Here is a 13,520-nt window from a genome sequence, read left to right on the forward strand (position 1 = left end):
CAAAGTACTCGAGCACTACGGCTGCAACTGTTCATCGAGTAATTCTCATAAAACGATTATAAAAAATCTTTCAGTTTTTTGCTTTGATGCTTCGTTTAACAAACAGCTCTGTAGCGTTCAGTCGTCACCATGTGAACTCAAGTGTTTCACCCACATTTGCATCTATAAATAGACCTGCAATAGAAACATTAAGAAGCACGCCTGTTGATAACAAATATGACAACACTGAACGCATGCAGACCCAGTTTTCCTACAAAAACACTCATAAAAAAACAGCAGCAGTGATGATGATGCTGACACAGTTTAACCTGCAGTCAGTCTGCACACATGGAGCAAAGAGGTGGAGCTGTTACAGAGACGGTGAGCTCAAGCTGAGTGAAAGAAAATGTGTTTCTAGTGTGTAAAACAGGAGCGCTGTCCCTGTCTTCACCATTAAAACCTTTCCTGGGAAAAAGCTCAGAAGTCCTTCATCAAACCTCCTTCATCACCTGATCAATGAACCCTGACTTGAGGAAAAGTGAACTTTTTAGCTGCTCCATCCACGGCTGTTTGTTTTACACAGGAAAAAAAAAAATCTGCATTAAAGATACAGAAGTCACATTAAAATATGCAGATGAACTGTTAACTTGCCTGGTGTCATGTTTAAATCAGGCAGCTCACAGAAAGCTCACAGCAGCTCTCCAACATTTTATACCAGTGATAACTGCAACAAGAAGGGAGGAGTCTAAAGGGGGGCGTGGGGTGTACCATGACCATATTTATTCCAAGGCTTTCATTACATTATTTTTCCAATTTAAAATAAAGTAATACAAAATATTAATACAAATGCTGTAATATTTAAAATTATAAATATAAAGGTTTTTTGCAGGCCAAAATAAATATTCATGGGCCAGTAAAACTCAGACACTGACCTGGGGCTGTTAGGTTGGAAACTGAATTATTATTAACATCTGCATCAGCAGAACCTCGTTTACATCAATGCAAGAATTTGCCTGAAAGGACAGAGTAAACCTCATTACGCTGACTTTTTATCATTGCAACCAACACGTAGTCTGCACACTGAAATTAATTCTAACACTAATCATTCAAATAATTATGATGATAAGCTGCTGCTGGAAACAGTGATGTCTTTTTTTTTCTCAGTTCGTAAAAGGATCACAGTGAAACTGCAGCACAGCTGGTCTCAGATATTCAATGGTGACACAATCACTCTCAGATGTGAGATTCAGGGAGGTGAAGGAAAGGTGTGGAAATATGAATGGACAGCACCCAACACAAACAGCCCTCCAACATCCAGTGAATACAGGATCAGCAGAGTTTCAGTGTCCCACAGTGGAGACTACAGATGTCGGGGTAGCAGTGACTATCTCTTAACAGGATGGAGTGATGCAATCAGACTGACAGTTTCATGTGAGTTGGACCATGACTCATGCTGACATTTCATGTTTTCATGTTTACATCTGTCTACTACTCATTGGTGTTCATTCAAAACTGAACTGGTATTTGAAGTTTGAATATGTATTTTCTTATTAATTAATGCATTTTGTTATTGTTATTTTCCCCGAAGTAAATGATAATATGATGTATGTTTTCCTGTATCTTCAACAGCAAGTAAACCCAGAGCCACACTGACAGCACAAAGTTCAGTCATACCAGCAGGGGGCAGTGTGACACTGAGCTGCTCTGTGGAGGGCTCTGCTGGCTGGAAGTTTGACTGGTTCAGACGTGATTCAGTCTCTTCTAAAGCTCAGCTCATGAGAGGAAATGAAGCAAACAGAGTTATTAGTGTCTCACAAGGAGGTCTGTACCACTGCAGAGGAGGGAGAGGAGATCCAGTTTACTACACAGAGGACAGCAGTGACGTCACAGTTAGAGAAACTCGTGAGATTAATAATTTTATTTCTGCCAAACTGAGAGATGTTATTTTGTGTTCTGTGCTAACAATTTTATTCAACTGTGAATTAATTAAACCTGAGATGAGAGACAACTCCTGACAAATAGAAGAATTTATTCCATCTTATTTTTTTATCTTTATGTTTCTATTTGTGTCTAACTGGATATTTTTCTGTGAACAGTTCCCAGTAAGCCCACTGTGACCCTGCAGCCATCCTGGACTCAGATATACAGCGGTGAGACAGTCACTGTCAGATGTGAGATTCAGGGAGGTGAAGGAGCTCAGTGGACGTATGAATGGAGAGCAGCCAAGTTAAACACACCTCCAACATCCAATGAATACAGAATCATCAGAGCTACTGAGTCTGACAGTGGAGGATACAGCTGCCGGGGCAGAAGGGACTATTTCTTCTCAGAGTGGAGTGATATCATCACACTGACGGTATCATGTAAGATCTTTCATCCAGAGTGTCTAAATAAGGAAAAAGCACTTCTTCTTTCTTACAGCTTTATAACTGTCTTTCATGTTGGTCAGTAAAATGTTTAGTTTTTATTCCAACAACAAAAACCTGAACAGCAGCTTTTTATTCACAGTGAAGAGAACAAAACATATGAGAGTAACTTCTCTGCTGTGCAGCTCTAATACATGAAAGATGAAATGCAGAACAAATGCTGAATCTGTCTCAGCTGCTCCACCACATCCACTAAGAAACATTAAATCCACTGATTGTTCCTCATGTGTGTTTTTAACTTAGAAATGCAGCAAATTAAATATGAAAGATTAGTGTTGTGTTTGTGTGATAGTTGTACAGTTTGTTGCAGCTTCACCATTAAAGTTATGTGATATTTATTATTTCCATATTTCCACCAAGTTATTTAAACTGGTTTGATTCAGTCATTGACTTTTGTTCTTTTTCTAAACTGAACTGCAGATAAACCAAAGGCCAAACTGAGAGCTGATAACACAGCTGTTCCAGTAGGGGGCAGTGTGACCCTGACCTGCTCTGTGAGCCCATCATCATCATCTGGATGGAAATACTACTGGTACAGAGATGAGAAATCCTCTGAAGCCCTGACCACACAAGATGCAGTTTTCCACTCAAATGGACAAATCAGTGTCTCACAGGAAGGACTCTACAGGTGCAGAGGAGGAAGAGGAAACCCAGTTTACTACTCAGAGGACAGCCAGTCAGTCAGGATTGGGGAAACTGGTCAGTTTAACATGAAGTCAGATAAATTCCTGATTAAGGAGGAAGATGAAGAACAAAAGGCATTAACATTTTTGACATTCGTGTGTTTTTATTGTACTTTCTTGAACAGTAACAGCCTCAAACAGGCCTGTTGTGACTCTGTATCCAAACTGGTCTGAGATATACAGAGGAGAGACGATCACTGTCAGATGTGAGATCCATGGAGGAGACACTGAGTGGGATTATGAGTGGGAAACAAACAGCATGATAAAAGCTCCAAATCAAAATGAATACAGGATTAGATCTGCTTCATCATCCAACAGTGGAAACTATCGCTGTAAGGGCAGAATGAAAAGTTCACAGCATGAAACAACAGAGTGGAGTGATTCAGTCACACTGACAGTTTCTGACAGTAAGTAGAGTCATAGTTCATTTAACCTGGAAATAGAAACAGTTTGTAAAAATGTGTTTTTATTAGTACATGTTGAGATATTTGACATGTTTAGATAGTCTCACTCTTAAAGTTCATCATAAATATTTGTGAGTCAACATTTTAGTGACATTGAATTCAGAGTTAAGAGACGAAAGATTGAGAGAAAATCTTTGTTGAACAGATGAACCCCGTCCTGTCCTCACTGTGTCTCCATCATGGCTGAGTCCTGGAGCCTCAGTAACTCTGAACTGTGAGGTTGAACATCCGTCTGCAGGATGGAGCTTCTACTGGTATAAAGCTGTTCCTGATCTATCAGAGAAATCCTCCAGTTATGAGCTGCTACCTGATGGCAGTGGGACTGCACAGGACTCCTACATCATTCATGGACAGACACACACAGCAGGATATGTGTGCAGAGCTGGAAGAGGAGACCCAGAGTATCACACTGATCACAGTCAACCAAAGTTTGTCTGGTCTGCAGGTCAGCTTGATTCTGTCTAATAAGTTGTGTCATCACTGTAATCGACCAAGGTTCAGCTCATTATTATTTTCTAATACTAATTTGACATTTTGATCCTAACATCTGTGAGCTTTGTCTCTTCACTGCATGTTGTTTCCAGATGTTCATTCAGCAGAGTCTCTCACAGTGAGTCCTGACAGAGTGCAACACTTCACCTCTGACTCTGTCTCACTGACCTGTGAGGGAAACTTCCCTGAGTGGAGAGTGAGGAAGTTCTCTGAGGACGGCCGACTCTCTGACTGTAGGAGAATGACTGGATCCACATGTGACATCAACACATCAAAGTCAGATACTGCAGTGTACTGGTGTGAGTCTGGATCAGGAGAGTTCAGCAGTGCAGTCAACATCACTGTACAGAGTATGTTATCATACATTTACTACTTGGATTTGGATGATTTAGAAATCACATGAACATTTGTCCCAGCTTTGCTTTATGTGGAGTCATTTTATGTGGGAATAAAATACACATACAGCAGTTTGTTAAATATACAAGATCAGATCTTGATGATGAAAAGCATTTGTACAGTCTGTTCTTATTATTGTTTGTCAGCTCTTTCTCAAAGTGTGCACCAGCTGATGTGACTGAAACAATTGTGTGTGATTGTGTCACAGATGATGGTGATGGTCCTATCCTGGTGAGTCCTGTTCATCCTGTGACTGAGGGAGCTTCTGTTAGTCTGAGCTGCAGTTTGAGAACACAAAAAATACTTTCCAATGTGTTTTTCTATCACAATGACAAACTTATTCAAAATGATCCCCGAGGGGAGCTGAAGATCTCTGCAGTGTCAAAGTCTGATGAAGGTTTCTACAAGTGTCAGTACTCAGGAAGAGAGTCAGCACAGAGCTGGATGTCAGTTAAAGGTGAGCAAGATCAAAAGATTTTTAATTTTTCTGTGATTTATTATATTTATTATATTCGTGTACTGCAAAAGGATTTAGCTTGTTTCATCACAAATGTTGGAGCCTGCATGTTTTAATTTTTTTCTTGAAGTACTTTGTCAATTTATTTCATCTTATTTTACTGGGCTAAATAATTTATTAAAAATTCGACTTTCTTCTTTACAGTAGCTGTGTCCACACCTGAGAGCTCTAAATTTTCTCTTCTGATGATCTTTAGATTAATTCTTGGATTCATATTTATTTTCCTTCCATTCCTGTTGTTTTGCTGCAGACGGTCCAAAGGTGAGAGCTTTTGTTCTTTTTATATATTTTGAACACAGAGATTACAAATAAAGTGGAAATGGGTTACACTAATCTAAAAGACATAACCATGTGAAAACAAACATCAAACATTTTTAATACAGGTGCTGCTAATGAGCAGACGCTCGATGAGGATGAAAATCAGCAGGAAGTGTACTCCTCTCTTCTTCATGGTTAGTTTTTAATGTGATTGAAATATTCTGATGCTATTTGCAACAAGACTGTACTTATTACATCTGCTGCAGCTTTTCATATAAATGTCATCTGCAAGAATATTTGTGTTTAAATTAGTATCACAGACATGAGGTGACTGATTTTCTCTGACCTGCAGGTGATCGTTGTGTCTATGAGGCAGTCAGAAGATGTGAAAACACTGAAAATGGTAAAGTTTACACTTTCATTAATATAGAGCTTGTGGAAGCTGGATGATGATACAGTAACTGTGTTTAACATGAAAGTCAATCAGATTCTTATTTCAGGTCCAGCAGAAGGTGATTACACCAATGTCACATCTGTGATTCAGCTCGAAGTCATTAACAAGACAAGTGAGTGCACAAAATGTGAGATTTGAAATGCAAAATATACATTGGTAATTATTCTCTCTGATAATAAATGCATTTGTGGACAAAGCAGAGAGTGTTTGAAATGCTTTCATTTGATCACCTCAACAGGGCAAAGTGGTGACCCAGAGGAGAGCTCTGACTACAATGATGTCAATCCAAATTCAGCCACAGCTCTAAAATCTTAACAGCAGCTCTTTAGCTGTTTTTCTCCGTTTTGCTTTTGTTTTCTCTCCCATTAGATAATAATTTTAATGGACTTTAATGTACTGTAGATCAGTTTTTAAAAAAAATCTTTTTAACAATTCTCTTAAAGTCTCTTAAAAAAAAAAAGGAAAAGATTTTGAGTTCAAAGCAATGATCCTGATAGTCTGAGTTTATATTTCCTTCAGAAAGAATCACTGTGTGTTTCGCTTGATTCTCTCTCATTAGATAAAAAAAAATTTAATAGACTTTAAATTACTGTAGAGCTGTTAGTTTTTAACTTCTCTTTTATTTTTATTATATTATAAATGTTTTTCTGTGAAGCACTTTGTAACTTTGTTAATAAAAGTGTGATATAAATAAAGTGTGTTGTTGTTGTGTGTCAGACTGAGAGTACATGTTACAGCTGTTCAGTGTTGTGCAATAATCCACTGAAAGAGAGCTTTTATTTAAAGGCACTGATTGTCATTTAAAACACTTTACAACCCTCCAACATGAACTAAAGTTATCAACATAATGGGAAGTAACAACTGCTCTGAGGTTATGCTCAGCAGCCTTTTTACTAACTTACGAGACTTGAATGCAGGTGGAGGTGATTCTGTGTGGAGTTTCCTCCATGAACTCCTCCTGATGTTGTGTACAGTTTGACGTGTGTCAAATAATTGTGGTGCTTTTAAAAATGCAACATTTTCTTCAAAATAATATCACACAACACTTCTTTTTTCCTCTGAGTGACCTGTGATGCTTATATGTGTATACAAATGTTGTTTCTAGCTGTCTGCAATATGCTGTTTATTAATCAGTTGAAAATGACTCATGATTTCTGGCTGAGCTCCAGTAAAGAGGAAATGCAGCCTGTGGTTGAAGAGAAAAATGTTGTGTTCAGTAAATGACTTGTTTTAGCAAAGAGGCAACAAGAAATACAGACAATAACAGCACAGTGGTGTTGTCTTGACAACTACATGCTGACATTGTCAAATATGAATATAAAGTATTTCCTTAGTTGAAGGGATAAAAAGTGTCAGGTGTGCCCCTGTAGCACTGCACTTGTTCTCTGTGTGGACTGCACATTTTTATATGATCTACTGGGAAAAATACCACACTGTGAGAACTGATGAAAACTCTCCTTTAGAAAAATATTCAGCATTTAGTTGTCAAGAGAAGCTGTGAAGAGTTTGTTTCTCACACTGTAACCAGCTGTTTTATCATTATTTATATGTTCATTAAGTTATTCTGTTTTCACTTCATTGCTATCTGACATCTTGCTAACAGAACATTTGAAGTCATCTCTTCTCTACATCACAGTGTGATGAGTCTATTAAGTGAAGGAGGACAGAGTGTCACATCTTGACAGTTATTATTATTATTATTAATAATAATATCCCAAAATTCATAGCGCGGCCCAGCCAATTCCAGTTTCCAAGAATGTCGGTACCTACTTAGTTTTAATATTACTCTTATTACGCTTTCTGGGTCACAAAATAAACTTTTAAGATATTTTCAGGCGAGAATGTAGCTGTGTGCACTTCAAATATCTACTCTGTTTATCAAGACATCACATATTGGCAAAAGTGCTCCTTTTTGTTACCCACCAGCTCGATAGCTAGCCGGGGTTTCAAGGCTCACAAGAGCCGGCAAGAACATTGAACTACCCGGCACATCGTTTTCAGATCCCCGCGGTCTTTGGCTACTCAGGTTAAACATGATATAAGTCACTTAGATGACTTAAAAAAAATATTTTTTTGGCTTTTCTCAGTGTTTTATTTGTTCCTGAGTAAATCATTTTGGCTGAGATTAAAGTTATAGTTTTTACACAGCTGAATAAACGTCACACAAAACTGATTAAAAAGTGTGAGATGGTAGAATTTACTCCAGTGTCCTGTTATATTTTAGATAACAAGCAGACGGCTGAGTTTATTATTAAACTTTACTGAGACAATCTGCAAATTTCATTAAAGTTTAATAAACTATCATCTAGTCTTTATTTTTAGTTAGCACATATCTTAAACACTTAAAGCTGTAAGCTAATGATAGTTATATATAAGAGCAGATGCTGCTGGTGCAATAAGCTGCACGTTTTACATCCAATGGATGCATGATCTGATTAGTCAACTATCAAAATTGGCATTTGTGGCAGCCTTAGTCTGAAGTCATAAAACAAGAATTGTGTATATTTTTTGATGGGTGCATTTTAAAACTGGAAACATGACGATAGAGAACAACCTCTTTGTTCTTCTGAGCGGTCTGTCGTCCTTACACGTGTGTAGCAAACTGTCTATTCTGCTGTTCGCCTTTTTATCAGAGGAAACTGAAAACTCTCATGATTTCTGGCTGTGCCTGTGGGTTGAGCCACAAATCTTTTGTTCAGCAGGTTTGATGTTTTCAGCAAACTTCACACAGCAGAGGAAACAAGGAATTCAAAGAGCACCGTGGGAAATTCATAAGCAGCTGTTTTCCTGATTGTTGATTTGTGATTTGCTCATTTAGTCCTTCTGTGTTCAGTTTGTTTGCTACCTGATGTGTTACTACAATATTTTAAGTTATTTATTGCAAGTATTCATTATCAAAAATACATTAAGTCATCATTTAAGGACGTTTTGTGTAGTACTTTAGTACAAAATATAATCACTGGGTTGTGTTTGGAGTTGGTTGCCAACAGAGGGAGTCATTTTATTATGACTTCATCTGCTTGGCTGGATGTTAAATATTAGAAAATAAAAGTTGAAGACTTTGACTTCAGAGTCTATTATTTGCCATGTCATGTTGCAATAAATAAATACAATACACACAGTTTTCTGTGTCTATAAAAAACAAAGTGTGATGAGCCTTAAAAGTGAAAGAGGATGAATTATTTCTTCTGAGCAGCCTTCAGTGCTTTTGTCACTTGGTGGAAATGATTTTAGTATCACACTCTGTGTTAGTTAGTACACATCTGTAGCATATGCTGCTTTTTGTATGCTTTTATTTTGAAAAGTAGTTTTGTTACTTCCTAACCTCATCCTCCGAATGCAATGAGGTGAACTTAAACTTAGAGCAAAGAGGACATAAAGGAAGTCGTGGCAGGAGGCCGTGGAGCTGTTTCTTTGGAACCAGTGTCAGACCTGGAGGAGGAGCCAGACCCAGTAACAGGTGATATACAACTGATAGACGACAGAGTATATCTTTACCATATTATTGCGATTTATTTAAGGCCGTTGTCACCATATGCAGAGTATTCTCTTGCACTGCTAGTTTGCTCTGTGTGATTTTATTTTTCATTGTCTGGCTTGTTTTTATTGTTTTATTTAGGAAGAGTTTATCTTTAAGTTGGCTTTAAAATACAGGAATTTACTGTAAATAAATAGAATTTTATTACTACTGCTCTGTATGCCTTTACTGCCACCCCTTTAAGCTGCTCTAGTCTTCTGTATCTCTTTTCACACCTACATGTGTGTAAATGACTGTTGGTGGTTACTTTCTATCCTCTCAGAGGCTTTTTTTTATCCACTGAAAGGCCTCGTGGTTTGTGACCACCTAGAAAAGAGGAAATGCAGCCTGTGGTTTCAGCCTGAAGTCTTCTGTGTTACAGATATGCTGTTTTATGTTATCAGCTCATAGCAGAGAATTAACAGGGAATTCACACAAAGGTCACAGTGGGAATTTCACTTTGTTCTCTGTGTGCATGACACATGTTTATATTTGCTCCCTGTACCCGAATAACAGTAATAATTTTCTCTGGTACATTTAAGTATGGATGACAGTGTGTGACAGCAGATTAAAAATGGTGTCACTGCAGTGATGACACATACTAAACTAAAGGGAAAAAATGACGTGCTGTGAAACCATGAAAATAAATTTCTCACACTGCCTTCATACAGCTGCCTTCAACTGTCACCACAAAACAGGCGTTTCAAAACTTTTGCTCCAGGTTTTTGGTATTTTTAGGTTCATCTCAAAGTATCACGTCTACCCTGTGAATGTTAATAACTGTTAATAAGTTCACTACATCACCACCATCACTCCTATTAATGGAGCCCACTCATCCCCAGACTCTGAATCCTCTATGGAAGGCTTTTCAATCAGATCTTTGAAGTATTCCTTCTACTGCTTACAATATCCTTGGTTGACATCAACAGTGCTCCAGGTGTACTATAAACTTTTTACTCTCCTACCACAACTGAGTTTTAGTTTCAGCTGCAGCCAGGGTTGCAGTGTGCTTGGCCTGCCTGTACCTGTTAGCCTCCTCCAAGGTGCCACAAGCTAATAAAGCCTGAGAGTTTGACGTCTTCAACTTGATGGCTGTCTTTACCTCTCAAGTCTACCATCTGGAATACCACCACGACAGGCACCAACAACCTTGCAGCAGCAGCTCTGTGCAGCTGCCTCAGTAATAGAGAAGAAGAACACGATGCAGTCAGATCCCCAGCCTCCTTCAGAATCCTGATCCAACACACCACCAGGTGGCGATCATCTCAGCTTCTTGCTTCATCTGAGAGTCCAGAACATGGGCCTGCAGATCTGATTATATGATTACAAAAGTGATCATGCTTCAATCTAGGGTGTCCTGGTGACATGCGCTCCTCAGGTTCAAAGTTGGTGTTCATTATGGTCAAACTGTGATTAGCACATTAGTCTAATAACAAAACATCACACAGGTTCAGCTGATGCAGAAGGTGAGATGATTCTCACATTATGGACATGTGGCAAAAAGCAAAAACTAGTCTGGTGCTGATTTTTTGCTGTCAGCTGTTACCTGTTTAGCTCTGGGGTAATGATGCATCAGCTTCATGTATTCTTGAAGTCAACCCACCATGTGTCATTACACAAGGGAGGCACTTAAAGCTCAAGTCGAGTGAGGTGGACCAGAGAATAGGGCTGTATCTACACCTGACTTGCTTCTAGACATTTCTCACAGTGAATTAGCAACCAAAAAAACTGGCTTCCTCATCTAAGTACTTAAAAAAAAACAATATTTATTTATTTATTTTTGTTTTGCTTTATTTTCTTTCTGATACAGCTTACCGTGGTTGTGCCAAGTAGATTTCATCACAAAGTTTTGAAGACATCCCACAATCAGAGCATTTGGGTGTTCATAAGGCTTACAATTATATTCAGAACTATTTCCTCTGGCCTTGACTGAAGAAAGATGTATCTGGTAACATTACAACACGTCACATGTGTCAACCAGGCTAAAAAGCTGTCTCGTATTCCAGGGATTTAAACGTTGTTGTCACGATTAGTTAACGGACTCAGGCGCAGACCAGGGAAGGGAAAGGTACGGGAAAGAGCTGCACAAAAAATCTTCAGTAAGAGATGAACTGATGGAAACAACTCACAGATTCAGATTTTCAGCCTACTGAGCAACTGACGCTGATAGCACAACGATCCAGCGACGAGTAGCACAGTGCTGCCTATTTAAGTAGGACTCGGGATTACGAAGATAGGCAGCAGGTGTGGAAATGGCAGGTGCGTGGGCCAGGGGCGGGAGCCTGTAATGTGCACTCCCTCCAGTAGGAGAGACAGAAAGAGCAAAACAACAAAAACACATGTTGCCTAATACGTATCAGCTGGTGAGGCACAGGGACCATGACAGTTCTGCTGTCCATGTGCCCATTTCCACAGTGTGGAAATAATGATGGATTTTTGAAACAGGGAAATGTGTAAAAAAAACCCTTTCATGTTCCACCTGTGCTGATGGCAGAGACTGCAGAGATTCAATCATCTGCTGCTCTGTGAGTTCCACCTGTTGACATTCTTTTGGGAACTCTGCCATTGATCAGTATCCATTGCTGCCAACTACGTAGAGGCTTATGTGGTTCCTGGGCTTGGTTGGGTTCTATCATCATGAAGTTCATTAAAAAAAATGTTTCATGAATATTTGCTCTGACTGAACTTTTGAAGGCTGGACCAGTGTGAAGTTTGTCTCATTTTAAACTTTAGATGATAAAACTTTCCTGTTCTATTCTGTTTTCTCTTCTGGTCCTAGAAGCACAATATTTCAAAGTGGAATCAGCTCTGTTTCACCAAACTTGTGATACTTGTATTTTCAAACTGAACTTCAGCCCACCTGTGTTACCTTCATGGTCCACGAGGGGGCCCTGGCCCACACGTTGGGAATTACTAGAGCCGACAAGGTGGTAACTCAGAATACAGTAGTTTATTTGTAAAACATGTATGAAAATAACATGTTTGTCAGCATCAGTGGTGTGAAGCATGTGTGGCAGAGCTGAGAGAGATTCTCTGTTTGTTTCGATACAATGTGATGGTAAAATAATGTTTGCCTGCTGGCTTTCACAGAGGTGTTATATCTGTCACTGTGAGTCAGCACTGAGCTGCCGAGCTCGCTTCAGTAACACAATGATGACTTAACTATCTTTTTCTTCTGCTGCAGAATTAAAATGAGGAAGAACAATTTAAGCTAAATATGTGTGTTGCCTTCCAGAAAACATGTTTTATCTCTGACAGCTGGCAGCAGAGAGAGCAAGATGCAAAGTTTTAAAAACTCAGTTTTTTGTCTTTGCTGGTTGTCATCTCTTGTAGGAATGAATTTTTATTGATTATCCACTTCCTCTTTCCTCTCTCAGTTACGGTATGTTAAAAGCATCTTGCTAAATATGTAATATGTTATGTATGTCTATGTATGTCATATATGTGGGCATATGGCAGCACGGTGGTTAGCACTGTTGCCTCACAGTAAGAAGATCCTGACTTCAATTCCACCATCAGGCCGGGGTCTTTCTGTGTGGAGTTTGCATGTTTTCCCCATGTTTGCGTGGGCTCTCCTCGGGTTCTCCGGCTTCCTCCCACAGTCTAAAGACATGCGTTCTGTGGGGATAGGTTGATTGAAAAATCTAAATTGCCCATTTAGATTGTGAATGTGCGACTGGTTGTCTGTCCCTGTGTGTTACCCCTGCAACAGACTGGTGACCTGTTCAGGGTGTTCCCCACCTGGGATAGGCTCCAGCACCCCCAGCGACCCTGAAAAGGATAAGTGGAAGCAAATGGATGGACACATGTATTTAGTTACCAAGTATATTTTAGTTTGTACAAGATGTGCATTCAGATTATTTTTTTTAAGTTTCACAGTGTGATATTATATATGGCCAAAAGTATTCACTCACATCCAGATCACTGAATTCAGCTGTTCCAGCTTCTTAAATTCTAAAACCAAATGGTGGAGTCCCGGGTATTTACACCCTAATGCAGGTTGTTGCTTAACAGGGCTGTTGGCCCACTATTAATCATGTGACTCAAGTTGTGAAAAAAGGCGTGGATCACTATCGCCAGAGGTTTTGGGTAAACCATAAAATTGTGTGACCTTGCCTCACAATTTCATGTGAGCTATCGTCACCTAATGCAAGATGTGCCTGGGCACATGGGAAGGGATCTCAAAACTAGATTGTAGGTGGCAGATGGTTGGTGTCATAAGCCATCCTCTCTGTTCAAAGATGGTCGTTCACGGTGACATAGATGTCCTGTTTCAAACGATCTGTCTTGTCTGTCCAAAATGTGAAGATTGGCATCCTCATTGGCATCGTTCA

The 13,520-nt window shown here is 39.2% G+C and overlaps 2 protein-coding genes across 2 annotated transcripts in view; both read left to right on the forward strand.

The window, feature by feature from the left end:
- LOC113017634 (Fc receptor-like protein 5) overlaps positions 1-13,520 on the forward strand; it is a 34,201-nt gene that overhangs the window by 527 nt on the left and 20,154 nt on the right. The window contains exons 2-6 of the mRNA XM_080295505.1: positions 1,217-1,414; positions 2,083-2,342; positions 3,698-3,997; positions 4,137-4,394; positions 4,649-4,897. Coding sequence (XP_080151631.1) covers positions 1,217-1,414; positions 2,083-2,342; positions 3,698-3,997; positions 4,137-4,394; positions 4,649-4,897 — 1,265 coding nt within the window. The remainder of the gene's footprint in view (positions 1-1,216; positions 1,415-2,082; positions 2,343-3,697; positions 3,998-4,136; positions 4,395-4,648; positions 4,898-13,520) is intronic.
- LOC145425429 (uncharacterized) lies at positions 5,013-6,368 on the forward strand. The gene is made up of 5 exons (XM_080298450.1): positions 5,013-5,218; positions 5,341-5,409; positions 5,568-5,618; positions 5,716-5,781; positions 5,908-6,368. The coding sequence occupies exons 1-5, from the start codon at positions 5,143-5,145 to the stop codon at positions 5,982-5,984; spliced, it is 339 nt and encodes a 112-aa protein (XP_080154576.1). The 5' UTR covers positions 5,013-5,142; the 3' UTR covers positions 5,985-6,368.

The sequence above is a fragment of the Astatotilapia calliptera genome, chromosome 3, assembly GCF_964374335.1.
Source record: "Astatotilapia calliptera chromosome 3, fAstCal68.1, whole genome shotgun sequence".
Classification (NCBI taxonomy): Eukaryota; Metazoa; Chordata; class Actinopteri; order Cichliformes; family Cichlidae; genus Astatotilapia; species Astatotilapia calliptera.